The sequence below is a fragment of the Oncorhynchus keta genome, chromosome 34 (genome assembly GCF_023373465.1).
Source record: "Oncorhynchus keta strain PuntledgeMale-10-30-2019 chromosome 34, Oket_V2, whole genome shotgun sequence".
NCBI lineage: Eukaryota > Metazoa > Chordata > Actinopteri > Salmoniformes > Salmonidae > Oncorhynchus > Oncorhynchus keta.
This window is the reverse complement of record NC_068454.1, coordinates 60,895,546-60,921,901: the sequence shown is the minus strand read 5'-3', so window position 1 is coordinate 60,921,901 and position 26,356 is coordinate 60,895,546. Positions and strand designations below refer to the sequence as shown.

The following is a 26,356-nucleotide window of genomic DNA, read 5'->3' as shown; positions in this document are numbered from 1 at the left end:
CAGGATCTGCAGTGTTCTCATTTCAGCTGGTGATTCATGACTGATTTTAAATGACATTTGAGTTTACACTATCTACACACAGAGATAGCGATAGTGTAAACTCACTGCATGAAGCATTATCACCATCTCTGTGTGTATATAATGTAAACTCACAGCATGAAACATCTATACACAGAGATGGTGATAATGTTTAATTGATAACTGTCTGCAGCTCTACTAGCAGAGTTCTAGCGTTCCCTTCCCCAGGGACAGTAGCTCCGTTGCTGTTGAACCTGTTGATGGATTTTAAATTATCTTTAAAAAAAAGTCCTTATTCATATTTTAATACAATGTAATAATATGCTCTAAACTCTCTCTGGGTCCAAAAACCATACACCTGTGAAATGCTATTCATTAATGCATGCTCTGATCTGCATCCTTTTCCTTTTGTCATTGCAGCGGACCCTCTGGTGGGGAGCATTGCCACACAATACTTGACCAACAGAACGGAACATGACAGAATAGCCAAGCAGTGGACGAAGAGATACGCCACATAGATCCCCGTCTGACTTTTCCACTGCCCCCCCCACCCCCCCACACACACCCCTCCCCCCCACAGTACCTCTCTACCTCTCTCCCCAGCCTTTCAAAGCACACTCACTAAGTGCAACGGTATACCTGTAATCCTCCCCCTAAACTTTGTATCTACCTTTTATTTGTAAAGACTGTCCTTTGTTCCTTGTTGACTTGAAAGCTTCTTTTTTTATACAAAGAGTAGATTGGGATTTTATTTTCCAATATCTGAATGTTGGAATTGTATTGAAAAAATACTATTATTCTGATGAGTATTGTCCCTCAACTATACAGTAGGTATCCTTGTTTTCATAGTGGCTCCAGGAACAAAATGCAGATTATATACTCTTTTTACTGTACCCTAGGTTCTTTTGTGTTTTTTAATTTCATATTCCAGTCATCAATGTTATCTGCATGGAACAGGAGGAAGATTTGCATCAAATGACATGTCATGCTCCTCTGCGCTCTTTGGTTTTGTTTGTACTGTATGTATTTTTTCAAACGCTTTTGAGGCAGACCACAGAAATATAGGTCTGCTTGTGAAAGAGGCAGGACTTGTACATTTACTGGCTACTCTGGCATGGCAGGGTGGTTTGTTATGACTTGTATTAATGAAGCACCCAATAAAACACTGGTTGGCTTGTGACTATACTCTCTGTTCTGTAACTGTGAACCCTCTGGTCTGTGACAGGTGTTAAAAGGATCATCTCTGGACCTATCAGTCTTCTGCCTCATGACTGACTGACACACATTGCCACTGCCTGTGCATATAATGAACTCTGGGGAATCCAGGGAATTTACCAGGGTAAAATAGACTACATCAGAACAAACTGCATTACAGGTCTAGGTTAGAGGTGGGCATGAACCATAGACCATATATGAACCTCTCTCACCCTGACTTGGTAACACCATATTCAGTGATACTCCACATTTTATATTGGCCCTCATCCGACAAGTGCTTTTTCGTGCATATTTTTCAAATGTATGATATCAAAATGTCATCAGTCTACCATGACCTAATATTGAATGATCCCTATGCGCCGATATACTGTCATCATAGTGAGTGCGCGATATGATTCCACTGCACCCGCGGCACTTCCGTTCCACAGAAGGCGATACGCACGAGCTCAGGCAGTGGGGAGATCCAGACACAAAGGAGGTAATTTGCTACTTGGCTAACGTTACTTTTAATATTGAATACGTCTCATGATTTATAAAATACATTGACGTTCAATGAGTGTATTCAACTTGTTTTGTATTGGAAAAGACGGCTAGTTAACGACTCGACAGACACATTTGTGGTGACACTGCCTGGCTCAGGAAATAAATCTAACGTTAGCTAGCTCAAGCTAGTAATGTTAGTAGCTAAGCTAGCTTCACTGTATGGTGTAACGTTGTTTGCCTTACAGCTAGATAGCCAACTAACGTTAGCTAAGTTAAATATCTCAGAACGTTGAAAGGTTGAGGTGGGCGTCAACTTTCATGTAACTACAATATTTTGCGAACTTTGGCTACGGTCTGGGCAGTCAAACGGTCGGCTAATAAGGGGGGCGAGGAAATCAGGTCCGCGGTTTGTGACTAGCGTTAACTAGCTAGCTAGATGGTTATGCTAGCCAACTGTTAATGTCCACATAGTTAACCAAACCTAGTCCAACCAGCTTGACTTGGCACAAGCAGTTGCAAACATAAACTCCATTTGTTCCTCTGGGCGCTTTTATTATTAGCTGACGGTAAATGAGCTACATTTTCACATATCATTCATTATCTATTACATTTGGGGAATCATGGAGGCTTGCCATATCAGGGCTGGCCAACAATGTTTGCGCAACCATCCATAATCACAATATTATTGCCAGGGGGTGGCAGCTAGCCAGTTACTTATATTTCAACTGAGCACTAGCCAAGCAGTATGGGACTCCCTAACCCAGTGGTTCCCAACCAGGGGTACTTTGCCTATCCACAGAGGGTACTTGAAGACTCATGAGACCATATGCCTGCTGGTAAAATGCACATGAGGGGGTACTCTGGGCAGAGCAAAATTCTGTTGGTGGTACAGTGACCGAAAAAGGTTGGAAACCACTGCCGTAACCTGAATAAACTGTATCCCTGAAAAGCAGATGCATCAGGTTGTTGGCATCTCCGCTAAGCCTAGGGACTCCCTAAAAACATGCCACCTCAATACAGCTATGACCGGAAGTGACTTTTCCTAGCAGGTTAGAAAAGCATTTTCACTAAACCTTTTCCTAACCATAACCTAATTCTCCTAACCAGCTGCGTTAATTCTCCTAACCTGCTGCGTACATTCTCCTAACCTGCTATGAAAAAATCACTGGTCGTAGCTGTGTTGAAGTGGCTTGTTTTAAGGTCTTCTCAGCAAGCTATGTTGAGGTAGCTGTTTTTTCCTAGAATGTCTAAGGTGCTCTGTCATAACTGTAACGTAACTTCATTTTGTAAATAGCTTGAAAGCAATTTCATTTGTCAAAGCTACTGCTTTTTTGTTCTTCAACTGCTGCATCACAATCGCATTGTAGGTTCCTGCTCATTTCTTGTCCAAACCGGTATGTCGGATGAGGAGTCGCGTGTCAGCACCAGCTCTTCATCTTCTTCCTCCAATCAAAACAAACCGAAGGACACACCTTGCAAGAAACGGGAGAGCAAAGCCAGTATGAGCAAGACCTCCAAGCTGCTATCCACCAGCGCGAAGAGGTAACACCCAAACCTCATGAAATATTGTCTGGTTGTCACACACAACACCAACAAAGTGACAGTCAGAGGGGTGGGTTAATCTCCTAGATGATATTCTCTGTACTTTATTTGTTTAAAAATATTCTAGCCTCACTGTATTCGACCATGGCTGAGAAAAAACAAAGGTGTGTAAAGATACGGCTGGGCAATCAATGATTGATCTGAAGGCATGTTTGTTTCTGCAGGATTCAGAAAGAGCTGGCAGATATCACGCTGGACCCTCCGCCAAACTGCAGGTTGGTTTTATTTGAGCTCATCTTCTCTGTTCTAATCCGTCCGCAGTCTTTCGTATTGCCATGGTCAATACCAACATGCGACTCTCCAAACAATAATGATTTGAACACTTATTCATAAAGGCTTGCATTACTTTCTGATTTTTCTCATGTCCCATATGCTGATAAAATAAAGCTGCACCTTCTATTTTGATCAAAATGTTTAGACTTGAAATGCCAGGCTGGATTAAGATGGTGGGGAAAAAGGTGTTTAGAAATCAACCGAGTATGATTTTTCGATATCGATTTTATTGGAGGACCAAAAAAAGCTGATACCGATTAATCGGACAATTTTTCTATATATATTTGTAATAATGACAATTATACAATACTGAAAGGACAATAATTTAATATAATACATCAAATCTATTCTATTAGTCTCAAATCTATTAGTCTCAAACAAATAATGAAACATTCAAAAATTTGGTTTAAATAATATAAAAACACAGTGTTGGAGAAGAAAGTAAAGTGCAATGTAAAAAAGTAAAAATAAACATTGAAGTTCCTTGCAGCAGCGTAGCCTAGTGGTTAGAGCGTTGGACTAGTAACCGGAAGGTTGCGAGTTCAAACCCCCGAGCTGACAAGGTACAAATCTGTCGTTCTGCCCCTGAACATGCAGTTAACCCACTGTTCCCAGGCCGTGATTGAAAATAAGAATATGTTCTTAACTGACTTGCCTGGTTAAATAAAGGTTAAAAAAAATAAATAAATAAAGTAAAAAAAAAAAAAAAAAGTTTTAACTTCTTATGGCTGCAGGGGCAGTATTGAGTAGCTTGGATGAAACGTGCCCAGAGGAAACTGCCTGCATCTCAGTCCCAGTGGCTAATATATGCATACTATTATTAGTATTGGATAGAAAGCACTCTGATGTTTCTAAAACTGTTTGAATGATGTCTGTGAGTATAACAGAACTCGTATGGCAGGCAAAAACCTGAGAAGAAATCCAAACAGGAAGTGGGAATTCTGAGGTTGGTCGATTTTCAACCCAGCCCCTATTGAATACACAGTGGGATATTGGTTATTTTGCACTTCCTAAGGCTTCCACTAGATGTCAACCATCTTTAGAAACTTGTTTGAGGATTCTACTGTGAAGTGGTACCAAATGAGAGAGAAATGAGTCAGAGGTCTGCCAGCAGTCACGCGCTGGTCACGCACATTTCACATTAGAGGTAGCTGCGTTCCTTTGCTTTTCTGAAGACAAAGGAATTCTCTGGTTGGAATATTATTGACATTTTATGTTAAAAACATCCTAAAGATTGATTCCATACATCGTCTGACATGTTTCTGCGGATTTCGTCTGCAACTAGGGAACGTGCTTCATGACTTTGGATTTGTTTACCAAACGTGCTAACAAAAGTAGCTCTTTGGACAAAAATGATGGACATTATCGAACAAATCAAACATTTAATGTGGAACTGGGATTCCTGGGAGTGCATTCTGATGAAGATCATCAAAGGTTAGTGATACATTTTATCTCTATTTGTGCTTTTTGTGACTCCTCTCTTTGTCAGGAAAAAGGGCTGTGTTTTTCTGTGGCTTGGCTCTGACCAAACATAATCATTTGTGGTGCTTTCGCTGTAAAGCCTATTTGAAATCGGACACTTTGGTGGGATTAACAACAAGATTACCTTTAAAATGGTATAAAATGTATGTTTGAGGAATTTTAATTATGAGATTTCTGTTTGAATTTGGCGCTCTGCACTTTCACTGGCTGTTGTCATATCAATCCCGTTAACGGGATTGCAACCCTAAGAAGTTTTAAGTTCCTTGCTCAGAACATGAAAGCTGGTGGTTCAATACTCCCAGTTAAGAAGTTTTAAGTTGTAGTTATATGAATTATGCCGTGTCGACTATTTCTCTCTATACCATTTTGTATTTCGTATACCTTGGACTATTGAATGTTCTAATAAGCACTTTAGCATTGCCAGCCTAATCTCAGGAGTTGATAGGCTTGAAGTCATAAACAGCGCTGGCAAACGCAGTAAAGTTTGAATGAATGCTTACGAGCCTGTTGCTGCCTACCACCGCTCAGTCAGACTGCTCTATCAAATCATAGACTTAATTATAATATGATAAACACAGAAAGATGAGCTGTTTGTCATTAATATGGTCAAATCCAGAAACTATCCTTTCGAAGGCAAAAAGTTTATTCTTTCAGTGAAATATGCAATCAATCCGTATTTTAATGAATGGGTGGCATCAATAAGTCTAAATATTGCTGTTACATTGCACAACCTTCAATGTTATGTCATACTTGTGTAAAAGACTGGCAAATTAGTTCACAACGAGCCAGGCGGCCCAAGCTGTTGCATATACCCTGACTCTGCATGCAATGAACGCAAGAGAAGTGACACCATTTCCCTAGTTAATATTGCCTGCTAACATTAATTTCTTTTAACTAAATATGCAGGTTAAAAAAAACATATACTTCTGTGTGTTGATTTTAAGGAAGACATTGATGTTCGGTGAAGTACATTCGTGCAACGAATGCACCCATTTGGCGAAGTAGGCTGCGATTCGATGATAAATTAACAGGCACCGCATTGATTATATGCAACGCAGGACAAGCTAGTTAACCTAGTAATATCATAAACCATGTGTAGTTAACTAGTGATTATGTGAATATTGTTTTTTTATAAGATACGTTTATTCCAACTTCCGCGACGCATATAAGGCCCTGCCCCACTCTCCTTTCGGAAAAGCTGACCACGACTCCATTTTGTTGATCCCTGCCTACAGACAGAAACTAAAACAAGAAGCTCCCGCGCTGAGGTCTGTTTCTACGCTGGTCCGACCAATCTGATTCCACACTCCAAGACTGCTTCCATCACATGGACTGGGATATGTTCCGTATTGCGTCAGACGACAGCATTGACGAATACGCTGATTCGGTGTGCGAGTTCATTCAGCTCTCCTTCACTGCAGCCGACGTGAGGAAAACATTTAAACGTATCAACCCTCGCAATGCTGCAGGCCCAGACGGCATCCCCAGCCGCGCCCTCAGAGCATGCGCAGACCAGCTGGCTGGTGTGTTTACGGACATATTCAATCAATCCCTATCCCAGTCTGTTGTTCCCACATGCTTCAAGAGGGCCACCATTGTTCCTGTTCCCAAGAAAGCTAAGGTAACTGAGCTAAACGACTACCGCCCCGTAGCACTCACTTACGTCATCATTAAGTGCTTTGAGAGACTAGTCAAGGACCATATCACCTCCACCCTACCTGACACCCTAGACCCACTCCAATTTGCTTACCGCCCAAATAGGTCCACAGACGATGCGATCTCAACCACACTGCACACTGCCCTAACCCATCTGGACAAGAGGAATACCTATGTGAGAATGCTGTTCATCGACTACAGCTCGGCATTTAACACCATAGTGTCCTCCAAGCTCGTCATCAAGCTCGACACCCTGGGTCTCGACCCCACCCTGTGCAACTGGGTACTGGACATCCTGACGGGCCGCCCCCAGGTGGTGAGAGTAGGCAACAACATCTCCACCCCGCTGATCCTCAACACTGGGGCCCCACAAGGGTGCGTTCTGAGCCCTCTCCTGTACTCCCTGTTCGCCCACGACTGCGTGGCCACGCACGCCTCCAACTCAATCATCAAGTTTGCTGACGACACAACAGTGGTAGGCTTGATTACCAACAACGACGAGATGGCCTACAGGGAGGAGGTGAGGGCCCTCGGAGTGTGGTGTCAGGAAAATAACCTCACACTCAACGTCAACAAAACAGATGAGATGATTGTGGACTTCAGGAAACAGCAGAGGGAACACCCCCCTATCCACATCGATGGAACAGTAGTGGAGAGGGTAGTAAGTTTTAAGTTCCTCGGCGTACACATCACAGACAAACTGAAATGGTCCAACCACACAGACAGCATCGTGAAGAAGGCGCAGCAGCTCCTCTTCAACCTCAGGAGGCTGAAGAAATTCTGCTTGTCACCAAAAGCACTCACAAACTTCTACAGATGCACAATCGAGAGCATCCTGTCGGGCTGTATCACCGCCTGGTACAGCAAACTGCTCCGCCCACAACCGTAAGGCTCTCCAGAGGGTAGTGAGGTCTGCACAACGCATCACCGGGGGCAAGCTACCTGCCCTCCAGGACACCTACACCACCCGATGTCACAGGAAGGCCATAAAGATCATCAAGGACAACAACCACCCGAGCCACTGCCTGTTCACCCCGCTATCATCCAGAAGGCGAGGTCAGTACATGTGCATCAAAGCTGGGACCGAGAGACTGAAAAACAGCTTCTATCTCAAGGCCATCAGACTGTTAAACAGCCACCACTAACATTAAGTGGCTGCTGCCAACACACTGACTCAACTCCAGCCACTTTAATAATGGGAATTGATGGGAAAGAATGTAAAATATATCACTAGCCACTTTAAACAATGCTACCTAATATAATGTTTACATACCCTACATTATTCATCTCATATGTATACGTATATACTGTACTCTATATCATCTACTGCATCCTTATGTAATACATATATCACTAGCCACTTTAACTATGCCACTTTGTTTACATACTCATCTCATATGTATATACTGCACTCAATACCATCTACTGTATCTTGCCTATGCCGCTCTGTACCATCACTCATTCATATATATTTATGTACATATTCTTTATCCCCTTACACTTGTGTCTATAAGGTAGTAGTTTTGGAATTGTTAGTTGGATTACTTGTTGGTTATTACTGCATTGTCGGAACTAGAAGTACAAGCATTTCGCTACACTCGCACTAACATCTGCTAACCATGTGTATGTGACAAATAAAATTTGATGTTGATGTGATGATGTGCTAGCTAGCAACTTACCGTGGCTGCTTGCTGCACTCACGTAACAGGTGGTCAGCCTGCCACGCTGTCTCCTCGTGGAATGCTATGTAATTGGCGTCCAAAAATGCAGATATACTGATTTGTTATGAAATTTTTTAATCGGCCATGCCAATTAATCGGTCGACCTCTATTAGAAATCTACATGAAGCTGAATTTTTACATCTCCCACGTTATATTGGATCACCCTTGTAGTCATCACTCCCTAGATAATTCCCACTACATGTTCAGCATGTACCAAGGATAAAGGCTGATCTGCTCTGAGGAAATCAATATGGGTCATGATACAGAGGCACGTCATCAGGGATTGGTTGTGAATGGAGGCTTCTTCTTTGACGCTTGAGAGAAAATGTACTGTTCTCTCAAGCAATATAAAGCTGTGTGGTCACCAAGCGAGTGTAACCCCAAGGGCTAATAGGCTCTAAACAGTTTGACAGACACGTTTTTTTTGCAGGTGCAGTAGTTTAAAGGGACAATCGATTAATCAATTTTGGGACTTCTGAATTAATTACCCATAACTTATTCTATAACCTTATGAGCTTAGTTCAACCCATCAGAACCCAAAATATATACCGTTGTTTCACTCCAATGGTTGTAAACAAAGTAAATGTTAACCATGTTTTGAGGCTATATAGTGATTGTTAAAACTATCATTTTGAAATCTTGTATGGTCAGTCTCAGCATCCATTGCTCTGCCTATGAATTTGAGTGGTTACATTTCTCTAGCCCTTTTAGCTTTTTACATAAACGGGTGGGGAGAACTGCTGATTTGCAGCTGCTGATTTGCAGCTTTAAATTATCTGTCCCTTGTGGCAATGAGACAAAGTACACACACACATAAGTGACCTGAGCCATAACAATAACAAAGAACGTTGTCTGGTTTACACCAATTAGGGAGACTGTTCTCCTTTGGTTTACCTGGTGGGTAACGACAAAGGAGTGGGCTATAGCACTTACAGATCTGTGACCAGGCTAATAGTTAAAAATAATCTGTAACTTTCTCATTTAATACCAGCGCTGGTCCCAAAGGAGACAACATCTATGAGTGGAGGTCAACCATCCTGGGACCACCGGGCTCTGTTTACGAGGGAGGGGTCTTTTTCCTGGACATCGCCTTTACACCCGACTATCCCTTCAAACCACCCAAGGTACTAGGCAATCGTCAGCTTCCAGTCACTACTTACTCTCTACAAAACAGTCATCTTGGTTTAGTCCCGCGCAATGAATGGGACAGATTTACTTAGTATTAATTTGCTTGTTCTTCAGGGTATACACAGCAAAAAATGTGACCGGCGATGACGACAGTGTTTCTGTTATATTACACTGCTGCTAAATTGTTGCCGCCACAGCAAAAAAAAAGAAAACAAGAAACTAGACTCGCTTTCCAGATGCTAGAGAGCTATTTGCATGTGTGCCTCTGTTTGTGCGTAATGTGTGTGTGCAAGTCGGGTCATTTCCAGAGAAGGAGGAGAGCCAGGTAGCCTATGCAATTTGATACACAACAGCAACACAAACTAAATAGACAATTTGAAACATAGCTTGTAGCTTGGCTAGTTAGCTCACTAGTTAACTTTTCCGTTCTAAGTTTAATTCCATGTGCTAAAAACGAATCCAAACGTTTCATAAAAATTTGCTAAAATGAAATTCTATTATATTTGGATTGTTTTGTCACATTTGATCATTTCATTACAATATGGAATTTCTCTTTAAGAATGGTGAAATGAGGATGACTGAATTTCCTCCCGTTTCTAGAACACAGCAGGCAGCATATCTACAGTACTTACCATCCCTGCGGTTTGACAGGTTTTCCCTGTTAACATGTGGAAGTACTCTCATTAACCAACACCTCCACTTGGGTGCCAGAACAGTCTATGGATGTGATTTTCTTTCACAGTTAGATATTTTCTGCCTTGTGTGTTTAAATGATTCTGTGAATATTGGTTAGTCCCATAACGCCAGGGTAGTGGGTTCGATTCCCGGGACCACCCATACGTAGAATGTATGCACACATGACTGTAAGTCGCTTTGGATAAAAGCGTCTGCTAAATGGCATATATTATTATTATTATTATATTGCTCCTCAGTAGTTGACGCTTGAATTAAGTCCAGGACGATACCAGTATCACAATTTTGAAAAAATGGCAAAAATGAAAACACGAAGTAGACCAAACTATTTGGTCCTTTAAAGCCTTTTGTATAGAGCCTCCCGAGTGGCGCAGCGGTCTAAGGCACTGCATCTCAGTGTTTGGTTCCCAGGCTGTGTCACAACTGGCCAGGACCAGGAGTCCCATAGGGCGGCGCACAATTGGCCCATCGTTGTCCGGGTTGGGGAGGGATTGGCAAGGGGGAGTTTTACTTGGCTCATCGTGCTCTAGTGACTCCTTGTGGTGGGCAGTGCGCCTGCAGCCTGACTTCGGTCGTAAGTTGAACTGTGTTTCCTTCCGACACATTGGTGCAGCTAGCTTCCCGGATAAGTAGGCGGGTGTTAAGAAGCAAGGTTTGGTTGGTCATGTTTTGGAGGACGCATGATTTGACCTTCGCCTCGCCTGAGCCCGTTGGGGAGTTGCAGCGATGAGACAAGATTGTAATATCACGATTACAAACAAAAAAATGGTGAATAAACCTGCTGTATGTAAAACAATTGTGATGTAGCTTGGAAAATAAATGTGACTGGATAACAACGAATTGATGTTTGTTTCCAACATTAGAGCTATTTTGCTAAAGAAGTCAAATCTGCTTTGTTTTGTGTCCTTGCCACAATACTAACAAGTATTGCGATACTGGTATCATTCCGGCCCGACATGTATTGTCTTTTGCCCCAATAAATGTTGATCCACTTTAATAAATAACTATACTGAACAAAAATATAAACGCAGCATGTAACAACTTCAATGATTTTATTGAGTTACAGTTCATATAAGGAAATCAGTCAATTGAAATAAAATCATTAGGCCTTCATCTATGAATTTCACATGACTGGGCAGGGGCGCATCTAATCAGAATAGGTTTTTCCCCACAAAGGGCTTTATTAGAGACAGAAATTCTTCTGTTTCATCAGCTGTCCTGGTGGCTGGTCTCAAACAACCCCGCAGGGCTCCCGAGTGGCGCAGCGGTCTAAGGCACTGCGTCCCAGTGCTAGAGGCGTCCCTATAGACAGCCTGGTTCGAATCCAGGCTGTATCGCAACCAGACGTGATTGGGAGTCCCATAGGGTGGCACACAATTGGCCCAGCGTCGTCTGGGTTTGGCCGGTGTAGGCTGTCATTGTAAATAAGAATTTGTTCTGAACTGACTTGCCTAGTTAAAGAAAGAAAAAAAAAATTACGAGGCAGGATGTGGAGGCCCTGGGCTGGCATGGTTACATGTGGTCTGCGGTTGTGAGGCCAGTTGGACATACTGCCAAATTCTCTAAAATGACATTGGAGGCAGTTTATGGTAGAAAAATGAACATTTATTGCTCTGGTGGATATTCCTGCAGTCAGAAGGCTAATTGCACACTCCCTCAAAATGTATTTGTGGTGTTGTGTGACAATACTGCACATTTTAGAGTGGTCCTTTATTGTCCCCAGCAGAAGGTGTGTGTAATGATCATGCTGTTCAATCAGCTTCTTGATATGCCACACCTCTCAGGTGGATTGATTATCTTGACAAAGGAGTAATGCTCACTAACAGGGATGAAAAGCAATTTGTGCACAAAATAAGCTTTTTGTCCAAATGGAAAATGTGTGGGATCTTTTATTTCACCTCATGAAACATGGGACCAACACTTTACATGTTGCGTTTTATATTTTTGTTCTGTATATATTTTGATCTGGATCTCTAGCCTTGTTATTATGTTTAATATGCACATGGCATGTATGTTTTCTACTTTTGTTTTTCCTCAAGGTAACGTTTCGGACAAGGATCTACCACTGTAACATCAACAGTCAGGGGGTGATCTGTCTGGACATCCTGAAGGACAACTGGAGCCCCGCCCTCACCATCTCCAAGGTGCTGCTGTCCATCTGCTCTCTGCTCACAGACTGTAACCCAGGTAAGATATCCATCGGGGAGCCTAATTGGCTTCCTTGTCCCCTTTTACTTGTTTCTCTTCAGATCTGCGTCTGTCCCAGGCTGGAAATATGATACCAGAACAAATATGAGTATTCCTGACTCTCGAAGGGTCAAATTTAATCTGCAGGTAACATGGTAAATAGCAAATACCTGTCCATTTCTTTGGTGTCATTTTGTGCTCAGATATGGATTACTTTTTTTAAAGTTATGGGTATCACTTTGAGGCCCACACATAATGCCTTATATTGCATGTATAATTCCTTATGATACCACTACAAGCTGGCATAACTCATAAGTAGTTATAAAATGCTTATAATTCATCACTTGGAGCAAAGTAATTGTTTCAAGATTCACCACCCTCTAACTGTTATTTCCCTCATGTTGATTTTCACTTTCAGCTGATCCCCTGGTTGGAAGCATAGCCACCCAGTACACGACAAACAGAGCCGAGCATGACAGAACAGCCAAACAGTGGACGAAGCGGTACGCCACATAGGCCCATAGAGCACAGCCGTGTGGGGGGGATTTCTATTTCAGATTTTTAGTACTTTATTGTCTGGTATATTTTTTGGTTCCTGATTAAGTTATCTGTGCAGATATGGAAATAAAGAAAAACAATGAAAATATATGTAATGCCATATATTTTATTACTCTCTGTAGGATACTCCACTGCTTAGCCTATTGCTAATCTTCTGAAATATAGTAGGCTGTCCCTCAAATAAAATGCAGAAACAGTGCCATTAAAAACATGGATTTCACCTTTTAATATGGAACTACAGTACAGTTGTACCACAATAGCCACGAAATTTAAGTACTCCTTTACACAGTTCTGTTGTCCATGTTTTACTTTTAATAGCATTTAGTTATTGCAAAATAACATGGTAGTCTCACTTGAAAAGCCAATGGAATTTGGTGCTAAAGGAACAGTACAAGCTCATATACATACCGAGTGTGCTTGGTTATGGTCAGATGAAGGAATAGTGATAAATTGCCTCTACTGCAGTGTTTTCAAGAAGTATTCAGACCCCTTAACTCTTTCCACATTTTGTTACGTTACAGCCTTATTCTAAAAGGGATTACATTGTCGTCGTCGTCCCCCCGTTAATCTACACGTAATACCCATATTGTCAAAGCAAAAACAGTTTTATATAAAAAATATTTAAACCTTATTAAAAAAAAAATCACTCAGTATTCAGACCCTTTTATTATGGAACTTTGTTGAAGCACATTTGACAGTAATTACAGCCTTGAATCTTGGGTATGACGCTACAAGCTTGGCACATGTTTTGGGGGAGTTTCTCCCATCCTTCACTGCAGATCCTCTCAAGCTCTATCAGGTTGGATGGGGATCATCGCTACACAGCTATTTTCAGGTCTCTCTAGAGATGTTCTATCAGGTTCAAGTCCGGGCTCTGGCTAGGCAACTCAATGCCATTCTGAGACTTGTCCCAAAGCCACTCCTGCATTGTCTTGACTGTGTGCTTAGGGTCGTTGTCTTGTTAGGGGAACCTTCACCCCAGTCTGAGGACCTGAGCACGTTTTCATCAAGGATCTCTCTGTGCTTTGCGCCGCTCATCTTTCCCTCATCCTGACTAGTCTCACAGTCCTCACAGCATGATGCTACCACCACCATGCTTCACTGTAGGGATAGTGCCAGGTGTCCTCCAGACGTGACGCTTGCCATTCAGGCCAAAGAGTTCAATCTTGGTTTCATCAGACCAGAGAATCTTGTTTGTCATGGTCTGAGAGTCCTTTAGGGGCCTTTTGGCATACTCCATGCGGGCTCCCATGTGCCTTTTACTGAGGAGTGGTTTCTGTCTGGCCACTCTACCACAAAGGCCTTATTGGTGGAATGCTGCAGAGATGGTTGTTCTTCTGGAAGGTTCTCCTATCTCCACAGAGGAACTCTGGAGCTCTGCCAGTGACCATCGGGTTATTGGTCACCTCCCTGACCAAGGCCCTTCTCCCCAGATTGCTCAGTTTGACTGGACGGACAGTTCTAGGAAGAGTCTTGGGGGTTCCAAACTTCTTCCATTTAAGAATGATGGAGGCCACTGTGTTCTTGGGGACCTTCAATGCTGCAGACATTATTTGGTACCCTTCCCCAGATCTGTGCCTTGACACAATCCAGTCTCGGAGCTCTGCAGACAATTCCTTTGACCTCATGGCTTGGTTTTTGTTCTGACATGCACCATCATCTGTTGGACCTTTTATATAGACCGGTATGTGCCTTTCCAAATCATGTCCAATCAATTGAATTTACCACAGGTGGACTCCCAGGTTGTAGAAATATCTCAAGGATGATCAATGGAAACAGGATGCATTTTCTTTTGTATAAATTTGCAAAAATTTCAAACAACCTGCTTTTGCTTTGTCATTATGGGGTATTGTGTGTAGATGTATAAGGATAATAAGGCTTTAATAACATAACATAATTTGGAAAAAGTGAAGGGGTCTGAATACTTTCCGAATGCACTGTATGTACAACATGCCAATGTGGCTTTGCAGCAGTCCAATAAGTGGCTGTTTTACCCTTCCTAAAGAACAGCTGTTCTAAATGGATGTGAAATGATTTGAATGAAACTACAGTAACTTTGGGCCCTGAGGTTTAAACCATGAAATGAATAACCAGTATGGCAATATCTCTTGGTTTTGTATTTATTATTTTTGTTGAAAATGGACGTAAGCATTTTAGAAGCGCACTCTGTTGGACAATGTTTTAGCTGCTCGGTTGAACAATGATTTTAAGCTGCATGAATATACATAAAAACAATACTTTTACCAAAATATTTACCACTTATGCAGGTCATTCCAATAATAACAACAAATATCTATTTCCATCTCACATGGACCCTAGACAGTCATTTATAGTCCAAGTACACTCACTCATCAGTAGTATTAGCCAGATTACTTTTAATCAAACTAACTCTTGCCTGTCAAAATACATCTGGCATTTGATGTTGACAGACTTTTACCTGCACTGTGTGACTTTACTAGAGCAGTAGGTACATGATAGGAATGATACAGGCTTTTGAATGTTAATGACATCAGTGCTCAAATTTGTATGCACACAGATTGTGTAACTTTCCAGTAGGGACACAAAGCTTTCTAGCATATTCTTTATTATTGACATTAATAATAGTAGTACCCCTATGTACCATTAGGAGTTTGTAGTTTTTGAGTTCTATTTCTGAACTATACATATGTTGCATTCCTTCTGTACCACCTTGACGTTATCCAATGGAGGATGGATCATCACAATGCGCTGCCTATGGATTTACGTTACGCGAGGCAGTCAACGTGAGAGCAGTCCAGAGATTGGCTTGGAGCAGTCCCGATTATGTTTATCAATTGTGTTAAAGGTCCAATGCAGCCATTATTTGGTTATCTCTATCAAATCATTTCTTGGTAACAATTAAGTATCTTAGTGTGATTGTTTTTCCATTTTAATGGAAAAAACAACAATTAACTTCTCAGAAAATAGCAGTTTCTCAAGCAGTAATATTGCTAGGACTGTTTGGGAGTGGTCTGAGTGGGGAGATGAAAACTAGTTATTGGCAGAGAGGTTTGGAACTCTTATTTGTATATTAACTAATTTGCCACCTGGTGTTGTCACCAGGCAGGCCAAAACTCCATCCCACCAAAACAGGCTGAAATGTCAGGTGGTCTTTTCAATCATTTTCATAGTATTATTCCAAGCTCATAGTGTGCATATATAGTGTTTGTGTGTATAACACAGATAATTCACGTTTTTGTGTGCACTGAGCCTTTAACTCTGCCTCTGGTCTGTAAAAGTGTGTCACTGGGTTAAAGTGACTCAAGCGCCCAGGCAAGTGGGAGTGGCTGACAACTGGGTCACATGGTTAACGCACTATTTAGAACATTGAGTACAGAAAAGTCGTTCAACAAGGGAGTTCGTCCAGCGTCTTTCATCTTGTTACATATTTTTAAATGTACAAAAACTATTCAGGTTGTATTAGATGCGGCATAAAAGTCTCGGGAATTTTGACTGAAAGAAGATCGGGAACTTGTTTTGTTCAGGATACTGACATGAGAGTGCAGATAATTATATTCATGCTACCAATATTTACTACAGAAATGTAGTTGAGACTGAATTAATATACAGTGTTGAGCTTTAGATGATCGACGCTTTTAATTTGAGTTTGTTACAGTGTAACCACTGTGCTACTAAGGACAATAGAACTTTGCAATCCTTAAAGTCAAACTGGCGAGTTATTGACAATACATTTAGTCAGCATAGGTTGCTTGATCCAAATATTCACGGAATCGAGGCGCCTGCAGACATGGGATCAATCAAGACTGGTAAGACCGGCTTTATTATCCGTGCTATTACAATGTTACATGTAATTGAAAGTGTCCACCTCTCGCTACATTGATCAGTTACTTGTTTGCAAATGTGTTACTTTGTTACAAATATAGTGTTACTGTTGCTGTCTAGAATCAATGTGTCGTGCTAAGAATCGGTTCTAGAAAAAAGCTTGTGCAATCTGATTTATCTGTCATTTTATTTAGTTGTGTGCTTTTTATACGTTATATGTGGACCACAATTAGAAACCTTCTAATGGATTATTTAGCTTTTGTGGTCTGCTTATTGTCAAGCCATGTATATGGGTTAGGAATGCCACTGTGCTACGTTTGTGTTTGTTTTGACACTACAATGTTCTACTTTGCTTCACCTCACATGGACCAAGCTGCCTAGCCATGTGCCGATGCTTCTCGACTCTCACTGCTCATTGGTCGAGAAGAGGCTGTGACGCAATCAGTGCACACATCTGCACTGAGTCCAAGCTCGCGGGCGGCATGCAGGTCCACGTGAGCCTGAAGGAGGCTGTTTTGGTGACCTAGATTTAATCTCTTAGACATGACAGCTCCACATGTGGGTGGGTTTTGGAAGAGAATAGTCGTAGCTGGTTAGGTAATCATGGCCAGGTCTTCGAGACCATTAACTACATTTAGGGCTACATAGTATAGTATAATATATATGTTGATTTTGTGACAGTACACCAAGCAGCATGTGTATTATTTTCCTAGTTTGTCTTATTTAGCCCATATTTAAGCATTTGGTTTAATGTCTACATTCTTATGTAATAATGTTATTTAACACCAATGACTACAAGAATAACTTTGATTTTGCCAGAAACTAAAATATGATATATTTTTGTGCCCTGTCAAGCAAAAGAGCAGTAACTGCTCATAAATGGAAACTTAGAAAAATGACTTCAGTGTTTTTTAATTGTGGAGCCAAATGAATTGTAGTCAGATCATTGGAGATGTTAACTGTTGTCTTTTTTCCCAGTTTATTTTGTATTCATATTGACCCTGACCTCTGGCATTATCTGGCAGTTACCGCCTTCTGGCTTGGTACACCCACTGGAATGACGATTTTCTTTTACAATGCAAACTTGTGTTCGTACATGTATTTGTATGTGGTTGTCAGTGTCATGGTTTGATACTTGTTTCAACAAACAACAATAAATTGGTAAACCATAGTAACTACAGCCCAAAGCTTAGTGATTCAAGGTTAAAAATAAATAATTAAAAAGCAGTAACTGAGGTGAGCGATTGCATTTAATGCTTTTTGTCTTTGGTTTCACTAACTTTTACCAGCCACTGCAAACATGACATCCCATTTTATCTGAAACACATTTTGTCCACATGATAAATCATGTATTTAATGTATCATAAATGTCAGCAGTCTTTTCAGGAAGCAAAGCCCCATGGGACGCAGTGCCACTAATTGGTAAGATAAAGTCACCTTTTAACATGTTTAAATTGAAATAACTTTATATTTAAAAAAATATGTGCATGAGTATGTAAAGAAGTATGTTTGATTGTTTAAATACTTATTTAGTTTGTATTTATATACTAAAACCGTTTTTTGGTTTGTTGCCTCAGGGCAACGTTGTGCAGTTGGACCACCTTTGTTCAGGCAATAACATGCTAAAGTGTGGAGATGTGCTCAGGTGCATAATTATGACCATAGTCAATGTTTTTACTTTACTATCTACTGATATTTCCAGGAAATGGACACAGCAACATTTTATGGGTGGAAGGAACATCATCGAGAAGTTAGTCATTCCCTCTGACAGTGAGCTTGAGAGTCAGGAAGAGTGGATCCCCGAGACAGTTAAGAGGTCAGGGATCAGTTAGGGGTCAGTCAGCAAAGTAATGTGTGTGTGTGTGTTTGCATGCGTGTCAGTGGATGAAGAAGGGTATATGACACATTCAAATGTGTGCTTCCTGTTTTCTTTTTTAAAGGAGAATGCCTGTCTGTTGACAATGAGACTGAGTCTGAGGATGAAGATGTATCAGAGGTTGATATTCCACACCTACCCCGGTGGACAACACCCCACAATGCATACTTCAATGCTTACCCAGAATGGCAGGGCCTGCTTTCAAGATCTGATGATATCATGTCCCCCCTCCAGTACTTCATGCAGGTTTTCTCTGAAGACATTCTGGAAGTTATTGTAGGGCAATCAAATCTATATGCGGTACAATGTAACGCAAACAAGCCCCTTAACCTCACAACAAAATAATTGGAGCAGTTCCTGGGTATTATGGTGTACATGTCGTTGTTTGGTTTACCCGGCACCCGCATGTCTTGGAACATCCCCTGCCGAGTGTCCCAAGTAGCTGACACCATGATACTGAATAGATGGGAGGGAGGCCATCAAAAAATCCCTGAGGTTGACAGGTGGGATCTCAAGCGAAAGATGATCACATAAGTGTCCTGAATATGGGTGGGGTGGGATGGATCTGCTTGACTCACTGATTTGCACTGTACCGGAACAAAATCAGATCAAGGAGGTGGTACGGCAGGCTGGTGTTTCACTTCCTGGATATGATCATCGTGACCACCTGGCTGCTCTACTGAAGAGATTGTAAGGGCACTGGCATGAGAAAGAAGGAACAAATAAGCTGTATACCTTCAAGTTATACATCTCTGAAGGCCTATGCAAAAGTGGAAATAGTCTGGAGCGCAAGAAAGGTCGTCCCAGTTCCACAATTGCTGGTGAGTATGAGGAGAAAAGGGCCCACTGCTCCAATTCCAGTCCCTGATGTGCACCTGGATGCCACGGCCCACTAGATGATTATGGCTGAAACGAAGGGGAGACGCAAGGTACACCAAAATCCAAGTGCCAGAATTGTGATGTCCACCTCTGTTTCACATCCACCAGCAACTGCTTCCTGAGGTTCCACACAGAATTGGAAATCAGAGTGTGCTTTGTCAAAAAGAGAAACACTGATTCAAACATTAACCCACACAAACACACATTCAGAAACACTCAAACACACACACACACTCGCACATATAGGCTATACCCTCCAAACACACACACATATACACCACACACACACAGTCATTTGGATATTGGTTTATATGTTTATATGAAATGTGAGAAACATTTATACATGAGGTGTTAGTTGTAGTTTGTTTATTTGATTCTTGATGTTTTGACTTTAAAGCTTCTAATTGTGATTGGTTGGAAATAAAACCCGTTCCAATTCATATATTACTTATTTTCCTTATTCCGCTGATCATATGTATTATAGAAAACTAGACACATTTTATGATGGATATATTAATAGGGACCTCCAAGCTCCCAAAGAAATTGGGTGAAATATCTTTTCCCCCACAAAATAATTAAGGGTTAAGTAATTTAGGTCAAATGGAAGATATTTGCGATTTTTATTATGTTTCTGTGTGTCATGTAACACACTTTGTCACCCTGTTCCCAAACGTCTTTAAATAAAGTATTTTTGTGATTATTTGTGTTTTTGTTTAAAACAAACCGTCAATAATGGTGACATGCATGACCCTGGCTGGGACTGCAGGCTTTGCTGTACTGTTTAGAATAAACACCCATAGAGCCAGTTTGTTATGTAACAGTGGTGTTATTGTATCGCCAGGCATGAGGTAGTAAAACAGGTCAAGCCTCCCGGGTGGTGCAGTGGTTAAGAGCGCTGTACTGCAGCGCCAGCTGTGCCACCAGAGACTCGGGAGGTCCGTGGGGCGACGCACAATTGGCCTAGCGTCGTCCGGGTTAGGGAGGGCTTGGTCGGTAGGGATGTCCTTGTCTCATCGCGCACCAGCGACTCCTGTGGCGGGCCTGGGAGCAGTGCCCGCTGACCAAGGTTGCCAGGTGCACAGTGTTTCCTCCGACACATTGGTGCGGCTGGCTTCTGGGTTGGATGCGCGCTGTGTTAAGAAGCAGTGCAGCTTGATTGGGTTGTGTATCGGAGGACGCATGACTTTCAACCTTCGTCTCTCCCGAGCCCGTACGGGAGATGTAGCGATGAGACAAGATAGTAGCTACTAAACAATTGGATACCACGAAATTGGGGAGAAAAACGGGTAAAACAAATTAAAACACACAAAAAAAACAGGTCAATATAGAGCAGGACAACAGTCATGCTCTATATTGGAAGTGGCAAAGGTAATCAGGCAGATGTTTTATGATTTATATATGGTTTATTATTTACCTTTTGAAATAGTTGGTCGATTTCCATCACTATTATAACCTTACTCTGACATACAATGGGGTAAAAACTTAGAATAATAATTTGTGTCTCTCTTAGTTGTTACAAAATATTTCGACTTCAATATTATGTTTTTGATATGACATATATTTGATTTATTTTCCAATAACCTTTTGTGTTTTTTTTCCTTCTCCCCTCAGGTGGTGTAATAACTTACATCTCCTCTGGCTCCGCCTCCAGCCCGGAGTCTTGTTTGAGTGACAGTTGCAGCAGCAGCTACCTGTGCTCCTCTCCACCTCATCCCTCACTGCCAAGCCGGGCAGTAGGAATCATGGTGGACATCGCCCGCACTACAACAGCCAAGCACCCACGTAGCCACGGCACAGAGAAGACTGGGCGATCTACCTCCGCTAAGAGCAGCATCACCAGTGAGTGTATTTCAGTCCTGGAAATACATTCAGTATGGCAAAGGACACTAGATATGTTCAGAATGGCAAAGGATAGGAAATGCATTGTATGAGTTGCCACACTAATCCAGGTAATAGGTGCATTTCGTTTTCTCAAGTCTACATGAGTCATTATCATGTACAGGTGGACCAGTACATTTGTTAGAGAGGTGTGAATTAGTAGTAACATTGCTGTGCGCTTCTCCTTACAGAGATCAACGGCATGGTGTTGTTGTGTAAGGTGTGCGGTGACGTGGCCTCAGGGTTCCACTATGGCGTCCACGCCTGCGAGGGCTGTAAGGTAAGACTAGTCCTGACTGCTTCTCATGGAATGCCACACGGCCAGTCCAAGGTTTCATTCATGTTATTCAATGGCTCTGTGTCATCCGCGTTTTAACTTGGTAATAACTGCGCACGAACAATGTTTTCTGTGATTGTTCTCAGGGTTTCTTCAGGAGGAGCATCCAGCATAGCATCCGGTATAAGAAGTGCCTGAAGATGGAGAACTGCACCGTCATAAGGATCAACAGGAACCGCTGTCAGCAGTGCCGCTTCAAGAAGTGTCTGGCTGTGGGCATGTCTAGAGACTGTGAGTCTCCACTTTTAAATGTACATGTAAATAATAACAGAATTTTTCCCAAACGGAAATACAATGGTTCATGGGGGTGAGGGGTTTCCTTTTACAAGTTTGATGGATTGACTGACTGTAGGGATATTTCAGCCCTTATGAGTGATTTATGTACTAATGTGTGTTATTTGATTTCCTTCTCCAGCTGTTAGGTTTGGCCGCATCCCAAAGAGAGAGAAGCAGCGCATGCTGCTGGAGATGCAGAACGCCATGAACAACATGATGATGAACAACAACAGCCAGCTCCGCAGTATACTCCACGGCACCCAGAGTCCACCCTGCCCCATGGAAGGGCTCCCCAATGACGGCAGCTCCTCTTCCTCTGCCTCTTCTTCCTCATCTAGCTCGTCTTCATCAGGCTCCAACCCTTCCTCACCCCGTTCCGTTCAAGACTCCCTGGAGACCAGCTCTAGCTCCGCCTCTTCCTGTTCGTCGGATAGCGGTGATGACGAGGTTCCTCCTTCCAGGGTGTGTCACCAGGGCACATTCACGTACCGCCGTGAGCAGCAACAGTCCATCAAAGAGGAAGCGGAGGAGTCACCTTCGCAGGTCGCCGGGGAAACTGTAAAAGACAGGAGAGACAGGCGCATGGAGGAACTGCAGGAGAGCTGGAACCGCTGCAACGACGATGCCAGGGGCTACCAGCCTAGTTGCAACAGTCATCAACAAGTCTCCAACGTTCCCTACCGGGAAGAGAGAGTTGTTTACCAGCAACAGCCTGCGCAGCTAGACGGCGCCCCCAGTGGTGGCATGCCAGAAGACTCCTGCAGCCTCCATCACAGGAGCGACAACACAATGCACAACGTACAGACCGTCTCCAATGACTACAGTGGACCATCATACAGCCTACAGGACCACAAGACAAACTTGGTGTGTGTCCTTTTATCATTTAATTAGCCTTCGTTGAAACATTGAGGAGATTGGAGGTCTCTTTACAAAATGTTACAGTAGAAATGCATTGTATGCTGCACACCTGAAATTACCCCATAACCATGCCTAAAGCACACATGGAAAATACCTAAAAAGGCCTATCCTCTAAATCCCCCCATTTAGTTTCTTCTGCGTTTTTGCTCCTGTGTCCTGCTTTCCACAACTGAGGGCCCTGTTCTCGACTCTTGTCACCCCAGGTCATTCCTAGTCTCTATGTGGACACCAGCCAGCGCAGCCAGGAGATCTGGGAGGAGTTCTCCCTGAGTTTCATCCCGGCCGTGCGCGAGGTTGTGGGGTTTGCCAAGAGGATCCCGGGCTTCCGAGACCTCCCCGAGTACGACCAAGTCAGCCTGCTCAAAAACGGAACGTTTGAGGTAAGAATCACTGGACTCTCTGACACCAAAAATAGATATTTCCCAACTCTGGCTGTCGTGTTCCAACTGAACATTGCACTCTTCTTAACTCTGAATTGGCTAAATACATTACAGTCTGTAGATAAGTTATGGAAGAGTATCAGTGTATTTTAACTCAACATTGAACTCTCTCTAACCGAGTTAGGTGGGCATTATCACTGTTAAATTCTGCCAGTATGTTGTCTAGTGCTAGTCACCATAGTGCTAGTCACCATAGTGCTAGTCACCATAAACCCCCGTTCTAACACACCCTCTCTCCCACCTCTCTCTCTCCAGGTGCTTATGGTGCGCTTCGCTTCTCTGTTCGATGTGTCCGAGCGCACTGTGACCTTCCTGACGGGGAAGTGTTACAGCTTGGAGCTGCTGCGGGCCGGGGAGCTGCTCACCTCCATGTGTGACTTCAGCGAGAAGCTGGCCGCTCTGCAGCTGGACAAGGATGAGATGAGCCTCTTCATTGCCGTCGTCCTCGTTTCTGCCGGTAAATAACACTGTCCCTGTAAACAGTGTCCTTGTAAAACACAGTGTCCTTGTAAAACACAGTGTCCTTGTAAAACACACTGTCCCTGTAAACAGTGTCCTTGTAAAACACAGTGTCCTTGTAAAACACAGTGTCCTTGTAAAACACACTGTCCCTGTAAACAGTGTCCTTGTAAAACACAGTGTCCTTGTAAAACACAGTGTCCCTGTAAACAATGTCCTTGTAAACAGTGTCCCTGTAAACAGTGTCCTTGTAAAACACAGTGTCCTTTTATACACACTGTAATTGTAAACACACTGTCCTCATATCACTGTATTCTGGCTGTACTCTGGCTGTACTCTGGCTGGCTGTACTCTGGTTGGCTGTCTGTCCTCTGGTTAGCTGGCTGGCTGTTCTCTGGTTGGCTGGCTGTCCTCTGGTTAGCTGGCTGGCTGTCCTCTGGCTGACTGGTTGTCTGGCTGTCCTCTAACTGGTTGGCTGGCTGTCCTCCGGCTGGCTGGCTGACTGTATTATTTACCTGTTTAAAATGACACCCTATTCCCTATATAGTGCACTACTTTGGTCAAAAGTGCCATTTAAAACGCAGTCCTGTACATACCATTCAGCCACTGGTGATAACACAAAATACTTTTGTGTACGATGAAACCTAAAGCCTTGTTTGATACAGACTGTTCTTATGCTCTGTTCTGTGATCAGATCGTTCGGGGATCCAGGACTTGAAGTCAGTGGAGGCGCTGCAGGACACGCTGATCCGAGCGCTGCAGAGTCTGATCATGAAGAACCACTCCAACGAGACTACCACCTTCACCAAGCTGCTGCTGAAGCTGCCCGAGCTGCGCTCCCTCAACAACATACACTCTGAAGAACTGCTGGCCTTCAAAGTGCACTTGTAATGGGACACTCACAATAGGGCTCATCTGACTCCTAATACCCTCCTTCCACACTTTGAAACCAGGACTGGCCTCGTCTGCCACTCCTATACGAGGACCCAGGGGAGAACTTAGGGACCTACCGTTTGCAGTCAACCAACTCAGTGTTTTTCTCCAGAATGTATTGAGAAGGTCTTCTTTTGAACTATGTTGATAGGGACAAAGGTCAAAGAAGAGAAAATACTGTACTCTCGTCATTGAAGGCTTGAGAACTGAGCTATTGCTCGTGTGTGTGTGTGTGTGCGGGGCTTGTGGTTTTACCAAGTTAGAGGCACCTTTCTATTTTTAAAGAAAAAGATGAAGAAATGCTATATCGGCTTTTTGAAATGATGAAGTGCAGAACTACTTGGTTTGTTTGTTAAATCCATTTAATTCCAAAGTGAATTGCTCACGAGCAGTGTGAATGTGATGATTATGCCACCTATTGGATGTTTCATTCGAAGCGCAATATCAATTGGTCATTGTTTGACCCAATATGTTTGATAAAAGCCCTCAAGACTCAATGTAAACATCTATCTATCAAAAAGAATGCTTGATGAATCTGATAATTGCCCTAATTGCATGGCTATCCTTAAGTGAACAACTTGAAATTTTCCTCCCAACCCTCCGAGGAAGGACTCATATATTTATTTTTGAATTGTTCAACTGTATTGTTATGTTTACTGTCCTTTGTGTAGGGTATTTCATTTGTCTGAATATTTCATTTTTGCATGTCTTTGTTAGCTGCTACTGCCACGCCTCCTTCTGGAGAGTTGTTGATAGTACACTTTTTCAGCAACACAACTTTGCACATTGTGTTGTGGACTGTCAACCTCCAAAATCACACACGTGAGCACAGACCCACATCATGTGTGCTTGATGTGAACACGATGAACCTGAAGTGTTCCTTAACTGATTCCCCTCCTTCCTCACAGTGAGGAGTTACTGGGTGGTTTTGACTTTGCCTCCTGACATTTCAGCACTGACTTTAAAACTGATAGTTTCCCCATCTATTGTGTTGTTGTTGAACAGTCTGTATTTGTCTCCATTTACTGACAAGATTGCCATTTGTAATGAATAGTTATGCTATATGTCTATCATATAAATATATATAAATAGTAGAAATAAATACAAGTGAAGTTATTTACGGTGTTGAGTTCTTTGTGTGCAATATGTTTGAACTGGTTTGGTGATCTAAGATGAGCATCTATGAGGGGTAAAGCATTAAGAACTGTAGGTATGTGGTTAGTTACGTTGTGATATCATTTGTAGGGGTACTGTTATTGTATAGTGATTTTCCATATTACAAATCAGGTTCAATTTATTGGTCTAAAGCACAGGTGTCAAACTCATTCCAAGGAAAGCCGAGTGTCTGCGGGTTTTCGCTTCTCCCTTGTATTTAAAAAAAGGACCTTTATTTAACTTGGCAAGTCAGTTAAGAACAAATTATTATTTACAATGACAGCCTAACTCAGATGACACTGGGCCAAATGTGCACCCAATCAATTGTGCTCCAAATCACAGCCAGATGTGTTTCAGCCTGGATTCAAACCAGGGACTGTAGTGTTGC

The 26,356-nt window shown here is 42.4% G+C and overlaps 3 protein-coding genes across 10 annotated transcripts in view; all 3 read left to right on the top strand.

Moving 5' to 3' along the window:
* LOC118367437 (ubiquitin-conjugating enzyme E2 E2) overlaps positions 1–1,198 on the top strand; it is a 28,299-nt gene extending 27,101 nt beyond the window's left edge. Inside the window, exon 6 of the mRNA XM_035750918.2 lies at positions 439–1,198. Coding sequence (XP_035606811.1) covers positions 439–536 — 98 coding nt within the window. The 3' untranslated portion in view covers positions 537–1,198. The remainder of the gene's footprint in view (positions 1–438) is intronic.
* Positions 1,199–1,564: 366 nt separating this feature from the next.
* Positions 1,565–13,106, top strand: LOC118367436 (ubiquitin-conjugating enzyme E2 E1-like). Its single transcript, XM_035750917.1, has 6 exons — positions 1,565–1,711; positions 3,084–3,258; positions 3,483–3,533; positions 9,442–9,574; positions 12,311–12,458; positions 12,877–13,106. Exons 1-6 carry the CDS (start codon positions 1,579–1,581, stop codon positions 12,972–12,974), a joined length of 738 nt encoding a protein of 245 aa, XP_035606810.1. The 5' UTR covers positions 1,565–1,578; the 3' UTR covers positions 12,975–13,106.
* Positions 13,107–16,233: 3,127 nt separating this feature from the next.
* On the top strand, positions 16,234–25,929 carry LOC118367434 (nuclear receptor subfamily 1 group D member 2). Of its 8 annotated transcripts, none has more exons than XM_052494236.1 (9): positions 16,297–16,801; positions 18,195–18,239; positions 18,758–21,411; positions 21,642–21,730; positions 21,874–22,018; positions 22,203–22,927; positions 23,185–23,361; positions 23,677–23,878; positions 24,575–25,929. In XM_052494236.1, the coding sequence occupies exons 3-9, from the start codon at positions 21,315–21,317 to the stop codon at positions 24,769–24,771; spliced, it is 1,632 nt and encodes a 543-aa protein (XP_052350196.1). In that variant the 5' UTR covers positions 16,297–16,801; positions 18,195–18,239; positions 18,758–21,314; the 3' UTR covers positions 24,772–25,929. The 8 variants fall into 8 exon arrangements, with proteins under 8 accessions (XP_035606803.1, XP_052350196.1, XP_052350192.1 ...); XM_052494232.1 differs by having other exon boundaries at positions 18,520–21,411; XM_052494234.1 differs by having other exon boundaries at positions 18,192–18,239; positions 18,520–21,411.
* Positions 25,930–26,356: the final 427 nt, after the last annotated feature.